Source organism: Eufriesea mexicana, unplaced genomic scaffold, assembly GCF_001483705.2.
Source record: "Eufriesea mexicana isolate 0111107269 unplaced genomic scaffold, ASM148370v2 scaffold507, whole genome shotgun sequence".
NCBI classification, from domain to species: Eukaryota; Metazoa; Arthropoda; class Insecta; order Hymenoptera; family Apidae; genus Eufriesea; species Eufriesea mexicana.
Genome location: NW_016908664.1, coordinates 999,600 through 1,011,991, shown reverse-complemented (window position 1 = coordinate 1,011,991; position 12,392 = coordinate 999,600). Strand labels below are relative to the sequence as shown.

The 12,392-nt window shown below is 42.6% G+C and overlaps 1 protein-coding gene across 1 annotated transcript in view; it reads right to left on the bottom strand.

The window, feature by feature from the left end:
• pdm3 (POU-domain protein pdm3) overlaps positions 1-12,392 on the bottom strand; it is a 212,192-nt gene that overhangs the window by 142,197 nt on the left and 57,603 nt on the right. The window contains 1 exon segment of the mRNA XM_017897496.1: positions 8,180-8,212. Coding sequence (XP_017752985.1) covers positions 8,180-8,212 — 33 coding nt within the window.

The window sequence follows — 12,392 nt, the reverse complement described above, 5'->3', positions numbered from 1 at the left end:
AAATTTCGTACATTATCAGTCATGCTACCAAGCTGTACCACTATAGTACTGTAGCGATAATTGGGCAAGGCTTAGAAAAACGAGGTCTTTTAGGACCCAATGTCTAACTTCCAGGGCCCATTCATCGAGAATAAATTAACCCTCCATGATTTCCAGGTTTTCAGATATTTTATACGGTCTCAATTATAATATGATCATATCGCTATATCCGGACCTGAACCAAAAACTGAATGGGACCTGACGAAAGAACGAGGTAATGCCTTACCCTCATGAACCCTATTCCAAGAGAATCCTGAACTACCCACGTGAATAATAACACAGTGAAAGAGTAAGTAAATGAGCAAATAACTACATTCTTCTCCTCTCAAACAAGAAAGAAAACAAATTCTTTTAAATGTAGATTTCTTAACACGTTGACAACCAAGTGCTTGATCTCTATCCTTTCCCATAGGACTGCTCATATAATAGCTAATATAACTCAAATAGCAACACTGCGCTAAAATTGGTTTATTATGGTTATATTTCAACAGTTTTGAATCAAATAAAATATGTCCCCCACAATGTATCTAATAAAAATTTAAACAACTATTACGTAACAAAATGAAACGCAGATAACGATTTAGCAATCCTATATTCTAGAAAAAACATTTTCCAATAAAAATTAACAAATAGGATCATATACCAATAATTGTGAATAAAGGAAAACACGATAAAGTACATAGGCGTAGAAAAACGAAAATTCCGTGACTGGTTGTCAACGTTCAGGCGACTTAACGTTCAGGAGATTTCCGTGATGGGTCGTCAACGTGTGAAAACTTGGGTCGATTGTAAGACCATCCGAAGAGGTTCAATTCCGCACGAGCAAGGCAGCATCGGGATCGACTGCTCGCGTGAAAGTAATTACTCGTGACGAATGGTACCACACGAGTACCGCGCGTTTACCCCACCTTTTCCCGATTCTTATCCGCCAGGTTGAAATTTGTACAATTTTCATGACGCGCCCATTCACTCGGTTCGAGAAACGGAATTCCCTGAAAGGCACTTATCCAGCCCGATGATCTCGTGTACACACGGGGAACGTTTCATTAAGTCTCGTTTAGAACGCTCGCACGGCGTGTTGCCCTCGTGTTTCGCGTGTGCGTGTGCACACGTGCACGTTGCCTCGAAGAAAAGTTTTTCATGCTCCCGTTAAAAGGATAAACGCAGATTACGGATCTTAACGATCGAGGTGTTTAATACGCGCAAACGGCGTTTCTAGTTCGATCCCGAATGTAGCACAGTTGAAAGTAGGAAGCCATCGCGAACCAGCGAGATACAATGTAACGTGTGTACATAATTACGCACCGTTTTGCTAATGCCAGCTACGTTTTCTGTATTATGCAATCGTAAATTGCGAGGTTACGCGCGGTCGATTGCGATTCAATCCCGAAGTACCTTTTCGCTTTTCTCTTATTTCAGAGTGGTCTAGACTCGGATTTGAGTACACGTGGCGAGGAAAAATATTAATCGGTGCAGATTAGAGGCGAGTAAAGATATTAATCGGTGCAGATTACAGTCGAGTAAAAATTACAAGTGTCAGGTTATGTGTATAGGAAAAATGTTAGCGAAGGTTTGATCGTGTCTGACTAGGCACGATCCACTTATCCTTGATTTCTCTGATAGAAAGGTACCCCTGTCTCTATTGACACTTTGGCTGCTATGGAATTTTTATACGGTATGCCTAGGGGGCCACGAATAATGGATAAAATTTCCATTATTCTTGGAATATAAGGATGAATTATCAAACAATATGACGGAAGAAATGTTATAATATGATCACGTGTTTACAACGATTAATATAGATTTTATTAGAGATCCATTGCATGTGAGTATTGTACACCGTATTCACGAAGGCCTAGCATATTAACAATATGACATATAATTAGTTTCAAGGCTTGCCAACACGCTGTGATTCTTTAAGGCACGAAGTATGAATCGAATATACGAATATATTTGAATAAGAAAAAATGGTGAAAATTATTAATGTCTACTATTCAAAATTCCCTATTTATTTACTGTCTTTAAATATTCGAAAATAGGTTAGAATGAAAGAAATATAAATTAGTATCGCCTGATAATGGTGACCACCATGGCCACTATTGATGAGGAAACTGATAACCCTGACACTGATGCCATAACCAAGACACTGATGACCACCGTGGCAATCAACTTGTTAATAAATCGATCAATTTGCAAATTGGAGAATCGTATTGCGAAATTTCTTAAATAAATTTCGAAAATTGGGAGCAAGTCTTGGTTCCGCCGATAAAGAATCTTCAAACCAATTTTGACGTTGATTCGAGATAATTAATGGTACAGATGACCACAGAATTTTTCGTATCTCGATAAATCAAACGTAGATTTTCCATCGTCATCTGTTAGATCATGCTACGAGCTTCGAAAATTCGTGGATCGCGAATCGAAGCGGAAGTGACATACCGAAGTGAAGATACCGGAAAGGAGCGGTTTCCAAGCACAGAGACGCAACGCGACGACCGCGAGATAGGTGGCGGTAGCGGCGACAAGAAAAAGGAATAAAGGCGGTGGAAAAGGAGAAAAAGAAACGGAACAGAAACGGTCGATTCGAGCAAATCCAAGCGTGACATCCGACGCAAATTAAAAACCTCATTACCGTCAGTACGCGTTTCTCGGAAAGCTCGTTACTTCCCGGTATTCCGACAAAAGCGGCAGCCGATCGTACACACACAGTGCACACGCATGCACGAGATCCTAATCGGCGCGTTGCGTGAACGTAATTTCGCACCGCGAACGCGGCTGACCCTTGAGCGGACGCTCGTCGGTGACATAATCCATAAAACTGTATCAGAACGAGGCAGTTCTGCTCGCCTCCTCCCGTTCCCGGCTTTGGAGAACGGCGCGTGTGACGCGCGCGAACCGCGTATTTTTATTCGCCTGGCCGGAAAACCAAGTTGCATAAGCGACCACGCGACACCAACGTTTTATATTCTTACGTCCTCGCCCATTCGGGCATCGCATTCCTGTAAATTAACCGGCCTAATTCGCCATAATTCCTAACGAACATGGGGTACGCGATGTGGTGAGAGGTGCCTGATTAAGCAAGGGAAGGAAGAGGCCAAGGATTTCGAAGAAGATCGATGTTAACCCCTAGGACTAGGTGACTAGTCTAGCGAAAAAACTGGTTTCTAGTGTAGAAAATTATCACAAGTCTCGTTAGGTACCAAAGTACTCTTGGAAAACACGAAAGAATGAGAAATACTCGGGTACCCAGGTACACGCGAAAAACTTGGCTAAAAAATATTTTCATGGGTACCAGAGAGTTCCATGTATGGGACACCAAGGTAGAATTTATTTGTCAGGTATAACAGTCTCTTGTCAATATCGAAAACATCATGATTGCTTCGGTACCCGATTACAAAAATACCCGAGTATCTTGCATACCTGACTCCATCGTCTATCTCTACTTGATAATCCCTAGGACAAGAAACCTAATTGCACGAAATTATTGTTTTTGAGTGCAGAAAATTATTACAAGTCTCGTTAGGTACCAAAGTACTCTTGGAAAACACGGAAGAATGAGAAATACTCGGGTACCCAGGTACACGCGAGAAACTTGGCTAAAAAATATTTTCATGGGTACCAGAGAGTTCCATGTATGGGACACCAAGGTAGAATTTATTTATCAGGTATAACAATCTCCTGTTAATATCAAAAACATCATGATTGCTTCGGTACCCGATTATAAAAATACCCGAGTATCTTGCATACCTGACTCCATCGTCTATTTCTACTTGATAATCCCTAGGACAAGAAACCTAATTGCACGAAATTATTGTTTTCGAGTGCAGAAAATTATTACAAGTCTCGTTAGGTACCAAAGTATTCTTGGAAAACACGGAAGAACGAGAAATACTCGGGTACCCAGGTACACGCGAGAAACTTGGCTAAAAAATATTTTCATGGCTACCAGAGGGTACCATGCATGCGATACCTAGATTAAAATTTATTTACCAGGTATAAGAGTCCCCGTTGTCAATATCCAGAAAACATCATGGTTGCTTCGGTACCCGAATACCTGAGTATCTCGCATAACCGACTGCATCGCCTACATCTACTCGAAACTACCCCTACGTGAACACGTACACGTATTATCTCGATTATTCCCATTTTAATTATCCGCATTCTCGTGTACTTAGGGAGACATTACAGGTCGTTAGCTCTAGCATCAAAATGGCGGCCGCGGCTCCGCCATTCGCGAAGTGGCCTTGGTCGCATCTAGAGTATCCTTGACCGTTACTTTTTTCTCCATCATCGATGCCATATCCCATCCTACGTTTCTCATCCGGACGAATGGAATTGGGATGGAATTTCGCGAAACTTTCTCGCTGACCGGTCGGACAGTGTGACGATCGATCATCGTTTTAAGCGGACTCGTCCGGTCCCCGGTTCCTTCCCCGTAGTTTCTCGGTGTCAGACGGCAGTCGTGGTCGTTTAACGAACGCCCAACGACTCTGGCCGTATTATACGGAAATAATACGCGTCGTGAAACGTGCAAATTGCCGGCTGTTTGGCGGCGGCAAAGTGTACGGGATACGGGGTCGCCGGTCGGGTGTGCAGGCCGTAGATGTAAAGAGAAAAGGAGAGAGAGAGGGTGGTTCACGGTAATTGTAATAATTGTTATTATTCGGTGTATAATTAACGCCGCGGCTCGAGCTACCGCGAGCGGCCGCGCTCGGGTCTCCGACGAAAAGTTTAAGCATGCTGCCCGCCGGCCATTTGCATAATTAATTAAAGAAGGAGTCGAGTTTTCAACAGATTTTCATGCCGTGCCTTCTCTCCTCGTTCAGACGAGAACCTTCGAGATCCTCTCCTCGGTCTTTCCTCCTCATCCTCCTCTGTTCTACTCCGGGTCAGACGATTCACAGCGGCCGGAATTCAGTTTCAACTCCGCTGGAAGGATATTCTTATTTTTTCTCCCCCGTCCAGAGGGCCTGCGCTAGCACCGGGGTGGATGGTTAACCGCTATCTCCGTCTCCGTTCCCTCAGCCTCGCTCTCTCGCCACGCTCTCGCATCCCTTCGGCGAACATCGTCAACCTATGCCAGCCTAATCCTATATTTTTCCATTGATTCCGTCCACTGTTCGTATCAGGGTCGTGGGTGGACTCGTGGGAGGGGCGAGACGCGGACGCGCTCCGGGCTGGAGAGACGAGGGGGCAAATGTAATTAATTATCCCGGTAATGACTCTGACTGATGAGCGGCCGGACAAGTCCAGCCAGGTCGAAATAGCGTAGAAGTGGTGACGGCCTCGAACTACCGCCTCGACCGACTTATTTGCTTTCGCGTTTTTACCCACCGTCGCCGCTTCTTCCGCGACCGGTTTCTAACAGTATCGTGGAACCGTTTCGAACAAGATTTACGTTGTGATGCAATCGCCCTTTTTTAACGCTGCACGCGATCGCACTGCGCTCAATGGCCGACCGTGAGTCGATGGATTCGATTCCGCTTTGACCACGCTTGTTCGTTAGAAACCGAATCTCCTTTTTCTTCTTAATTTCCAACTAGAATTATTAATAACTTATCAGTATTGAGAGCAACGCTTCGTCATAAATGTGAAGTTTTCGGTAATTTTACCGATCTTCGAGATTTCTCGAGTTCACCCCTCCGAGTCGTCCATCCCTCGTCAAAGCTCTGTACTATGCTCGTTGATTTGCGAAATTTGCAGAGGATTTTGCAGAGAATTATGCAGAGAATATAAGGATGCAAAATAGGAATTATCGAGTAATTATTCGTAATCGTTAATAAGAGGGAAAAAGAAAGATGGCGGTGGGAAGTCGCGTGGCAGAAGTTGGGTTCTTGGGGGCCAAAGCAAGCCAGGGAACGAATTGTTCCATCGATCGATCGGACGTGTTCAAGGACCGTTCATACCTGTTCCTGAAACACCACGGCGGAGAGACAACGAGAGAGCCGGCACGGAGAGGGGCTGTGCATGACAAGGTAGATTTATTTTTTTCACACCCCACGCCAGGACTCACCAGGGGCTGGACGAGGTGTTTTAATATTTTAATAGGACGCCGGAATGGCCGGTTTCGTGACTTGGCGTTTTATAATGATATTCTCCCCGCGTTTCGTTCGCAGTAGCAGGAGAAAATCAACGGCTCGAAATAACCCATTTCGTTGGCAACTCGTTCTACTATTCTCCTAAAATAACAACCTCGACTCTTTACGCTTTGTATTACGCGTCGCTCGATCATCCCCTTCCTCTCTTTCTTCTTATTCTTTGCTCCTCCTCGTGTTCCTCTTCTTCTCCGTCGGCTTCTTCGTCCTCGTCTTCTTGGTTTAACGTCGTTTACGCTCGGGATCGACGTCATCCCGTGCCACGTACTTGTACAGAGGATTATAAATTTTCATTCGAGCGGCGATTGTCTCTGAAGTGCACGGGACAAACGAATGATTGCTCTGTGATGAACTGAAGTATCGGGCGATGAGTCAGGCGATTAAATGCGTTCCCTCTTGCTGCAGTCGATACTTTCGATATCTCGGCCGGTGTTACATTTTTTCTTCTTTTTTCTTCCTCGAGCTTCTTACGGTTTCGTGACGAACCATTTTGATTTTTACTCCATGCCCGATGATCGAGAACTCGCGTTTTAATAAATCGAGGGTAGATGTGGGTTATAATACCCATTCGAATTAATGTGCCTCTCGAGTGCTTATTTTTTTCCAGTCAATTTTCTTGTCATGCCTCGGTTTACATACTGGAGAAATTAATTTACCAAACCTGCCCCATTTTTTCGCCTCTCCTTCAGTCGCGATAACATGTTTCGTGACTCGACGATGAAGATAAAATATCGTCTTTTTCGTGAAATATCGAACACGTCGATGAGAATAATTTTTAAGCTGTCAAGTGGACAAGACAAGACGATTCGTCGCGATTTAACGATTTATTTATCCAAAAATCCATCAATTTTAATGCACCCTCATATATATATTTCCATTACGAGTACACTACATTATATTTGCATTTATTGCATTATTATATTGCATCGATTCACCTTCGATGATCTATAATTCCATGCTGAATAAATTTTCTCACAAACACTGACGATATAGTGACAGCTCTCGTGACATCTGGCGCCAAAATGGCAACAAAAATTTCAAAATCTACCAACTACTTCTGCAAATTTTGTGTATTCCAGAAACACACGAAAGCGCGATTTAACCTGAATTCATCGTGCAAAGCTATAATGTATTTAGCGTGGACTAGAGAAGCGAAACGTGATAAGGAAATCGTGCATCGTCTTTGCAGGGTTAATCGCCACCGATGGGGAATAAAACGCAATTATCGGGTTAAATTTTAACAAGAGATCGCGGCGAATATTTTCACAGAGCTCGATCACCTCCGAAACGATGTATAACGCGAGAAGATGGTATCGCTATTTCGATAGACGAGCCGAGCTGAGTCATTCCGCATCATCGTTCTTCTTTCGCATTCATCCACCGGCACCTTTCCGTCCCTCATTTCCCCGTTTCAATCAATCGTCGAGTCCAATTTCATTTCTTCCATTATCATCTCGCTACGAAGTCGATTGAGACGGGACAGTTAAGATCTAATTACCTTCCGTCAAATTAACTGCACGTCCGAGCCGATCGTGTGTACCTTGCAACCGGTGAAACAATATTTATCGTTACCGTTACAATTATAATTTCATCTGACGACGGCTTAATTAAACTCGCGATCGAATAAAATTTCGTTCAGAGATTGACCGTTTCGTCGGGAATTTTTCTATCCCTCGAGGAGCCCCGACAGCAGCACGTAATAATTCCGGAAACCCCGAATGGTGTATCAGCGATTAAAGAATCTATGGTTTACGTAATTTAAGCGATCCTTTCGAAATATTTTTCCCGCTGTTTCCTTAATGTAATTCGTTTAAATAACTTGTCAGTTACTCGAGCCGCGGGTTATGTTATAATACGAAGCTTCGTAACTTCTTCGATACTTCGAGTGATGAAACACGACTCTTATATAATTTAACAGTTGTACAATACGTTGCGATATGGAACGAGAATTTACTTTCCCGTAGAATCGAGCAGCGAGTAGTAATAATTAAATCTATTATATTCTAAAGAGTAAGTTACCCAGGCAGGTTTTTAGAATTACTCACTATTGCAAGATGTTCGTCGCACTGTTGCAGCACCTTAAATAAAAGACACAAGTTGTATCAAAAAGCAATTCGGAATGTGCAAATCGATCAAATTGAATGAAATGATCGATCCAGGCAGAGTCATGAAACTATGTCGCGATTATTTAGCAGATACTGAGGAAATATGGAGTCGGCGCGTGTTTCGATCGTTTTACCAGAGATAACACGTTTCAGATTGTTACGAGAAAAAGTATGTTTCATTGTTTCGCGTGAAAACTGGCATGTTTGATATTCGCCACGGTAACGAGCATGATTCGCAATTCACCATGAATTATAGCATATTTCAACGTTATAGGAAAGAATAGCGCGTTTTAAGATAGCTCTGTTTAACTTTCAAAGAATTTCACTGTATAAGAAGACGTTTCTGAAACATCATGTGAAAAGTACATACGATATATTACAGAAAAGTAGGGTTAAAAATTCCAAGCTTAAATTGAATATATAGCAATAAATTTCCGAGGAATAATTTCTTTATCCCCATTTGGAATCGAATAATTACACTCACTATACACTGAGGTACATATGAACGTCGTAACTACTGAATAAAGATAGACTACTCGTGAAATACATAATCGAGAACAGCAAATGCAAATATATTTTCTTCCCAAAGATTATAATTAAAAAATTTGTCAGATTTATCACAGGCATATTTCCCACATGACAATTTTCAAGCCAAAACTCGAAACGTAGGATATTCGATATACTAGAGAAAATTGGGGTTGAGTTTCAAGCTTAAATTTAGTATATTATAATAAACTTCCGAGAAATATGAATTTCTTTATCCCCAGTTGAAATAGAACAATTACACTCATTATGCATTAAGGTACATATGAACTTCGTAATTACTGAATAAAAGAAGACTATCCGTAAAATACATAATAGAGAAGAGCAAATGCAAATACATTTTCTCCCAAGATTATGATTAACCCTCTGACTACTGTGGGCGCCTAAAGGCGCTCAAAAATTTTGTTTGCTGCTAAATTTTAAGTATGTACGGTATCCATTTAATGCAGAATACAAAGAAATAAACAAAGCTGTTTTAACATAGTGGAATATAGTTTCGATTATTATTTAAATATACAATAATTTCTCAGAAATGCTAGAAAGAACCTAACGAAAAATTTCACCGTTCTCAGTGTACATTGCAAATGAATTCCTATCGTACGATACGAGTGGTGCGTTTCAAAGTATGTTGTAGTCAAAGGGTTAAAAAATTTGTCAGGTTTATCACAGACTGATTTCCTACATGACAATTTCCAAGACAAAACTCGAAACGTAATATATGAGAGATACTAGAGAAAACTAGAGTTAAGAGTTCCAAGCTTAAATTTAATATATCGTAATAAATTTCCGAGGAAAATTAATTTCTTTAACGCCGATTGTAATCGAACAATAACACTTATTATGCATTGAGATACATATAAACGTCATGGCGACGAAATAAGGGTAGACTATTCGTGAAATACATAATCGAGAACTCATGCAAATACATTATTTTCCCAAAGACAATGATTAAAAAATTTGTCAGGTTTATCACAGGCAGATATCTCACATGACAATTTCCAAGACAAAACTCGAAACGTAGTGTATACGATATACTAGAGAAAACTAGGGTTAAGAGTTCCAAGCATAAATTTAATATATCGTAATAAATTTCCGAGGAAAATTAATTTCTTTAACGCGAATTGGAATCGAACAACACTAATTATGCACTGAGATATATATGAACATCGAAATGACGAAATAAGGTTAGACTATTCGTGAAATACATAATGGAGAACGTATGCAAATATATTATTTTCTCAAAGATTATCATTCAAAAATTTGTCCAATATTCTACATGTCAATTTGCAAGGCAAAACTCGAAACGTACCACCTTCCACCTTCCGTTGTCAAATGCCCGAGCCCGAACGCTCAGAGGACAATTACAACAGGCTACTTTTCATAACACGTATCAGACAGTCCATCCTCCGAGGGCACCCCAATTTCACCCGTTGCACGCCGAACTTGCCCATTTCCAGCCATTTGTCGCGGCCCGTGGGCACGGTTGCCAAAACGGAAGGACCCTTCGACGATAGATCGAAGCTCGGCCACGATCTCGCGAATATTTCCCCGGGGCGGCGACGAGCAGTTCGAGATTGATGCGTTAGGCAAACAGCGTAGGCGCGTCCTCGTTTGTAGCGGCGGACACGACGGCTCGCAATTAATTGCAGGTAGGATCGTTAATGCCGCCTAATTTCGCGGAAGGACAGAAACGGTTCGGCCGGAGAATCACGATTCGTTAGCGCGAGCCGGGGTGCAATTTTTTCCACCCCCTCTGCCGACCACGGCGCCCCGTCGTTCGCCGGCTGTCACCGTGTATTCGGAAATATAACTAGATTTACGTCGCTCTATTATCTCTATCGTCGAGGCCGTGTCCTAACGGCCAGCCTGAAAAAAATCCACCCGAAAATTCCCGTATTCGATTTTTATATATGTATATATGTATATACACATACACGCGTGCAGGTATATGCGTGTATGTACATATATATATATACATATAGGTATCGACAACGGACCCAACCCCGACATTCGGAGCAGAACCACGGGGGTGTCAGGGGGCGGCGGGGGGAGAAAAAAAAGCGACAGCAACTTACGATTTATAATGCGCAAGATAAAACGAATTAAAAGCGACGCGAGCGAAAAAATCCGAATCCTGGGTTGAAATAAAATTGCGTTCGCCGGCGAGGAGGGAGGGCGGGGGTTGGGCGAGTATTTTTCGCGTGGCCGTGTGTATAGAATTCGTAATTAGCGGGAGGACGGGGCTCGGCAGGTAGGTTTGTGTAATTTCGAATGGGAAATTTGACGAAAGCTGTCTGGGGATTGGAACGGTTAATCTCTTACCTACTGATTTTTTTAACAACCATCCGCGTTATCGCTAGTTCGTTGTTTTTAATACCGTGGCGGGCGAGGATGATTAAAACGCGTTGTAATTCGCGTTCGACGAGATGAGAGGGCCCGGGACTTTCTTACGCCGCCCCTTGACAAACGTTTGCGTGTCGTTGACAGATTTTCCTCCACGAATTCTCGTGCGAATATGTACAATGATTTTTACATCAGCAGAACGTACGATGATTATATTTCTGAGGGTTAATTCGAACGACTCTCGAGGTGGTGCAGGGTACATTTGCGGCGGTCGTACGCGTTTACATTGTCATTATCAGGGGCTGGAAAATATTTTCCAATACCGCCTGTCTGGAAATACGCTTTAATTTCTGGGAATATGTTTTAAATAAACGCGGAAGGAGAGAAAAATGAGAAATGAAATTTGGATAAAAATGCAGCGAATATAATTTCCTGAACTGCGAGATACTCGGCGTGTTTAAAATTCGTAATTCTTAGTTGCAATCTGGATCGCGATCTGTGTTGCAACTACGAATTAAACTATCAAAGTACAATCAAGAGAATTAAGGCTAGCGTTACGGTGGCTGCGTTTTCCGTCTAATTAACGTCCTGATGAATAAATTTATGAATTATTACGACCACCGTGTTACGGTAAGTGCATAATATTCACTGGACAAAACGCGCGGTGTACGTGCATTCTTGGAACGATGTTCCCGCGTATCATTCCATCTAATATATTCACGACACCCGTGAAAATCGAACGGACAAGATCACCGCGTTACACCTCCGTCCATCGCGATGAAAAAGGCTCGTAATCCCGGGTGGAAAATGGCGAAACTCGTGTTGCAACCGCTATAAGCACCCTACACGGGTCGAAAGCGAGGGCTAAAAGCCGGGAGAAAAATCAAACGTAGAAATAACACTGGAATCGAAAATGAGCGACGCGGCGTCGGTTCGATCGGCGAAGGAAGAGCCGAAAGAGAGCGGCGTAAAAATTTCGAGTCGTCGTTCGACCGCGCCGCTATAGGCGGTATCCGATTGAAGCCGAATCACGAAAAAGGAAGAAAAAAGGAGAAAAAGGAAAAAAGAGAAAAAGGAGGAAAAGAGGGAAAAAAGGAAAGGAACGAAAAACAGGGGAAACAAAAAAAGGAGAGAGGGAATAAAAGGGTGGTGTGGGGGTGGAGAAAGGGGGTGGGGAGGAAAGAGGGAGGAAGAAACGAAAGGAAGAAAAAAAGAGGAGCGCGCAGGGGGTGGGGGAGAGGGGTGAATTCGAAGAGCGCGGTCAAAC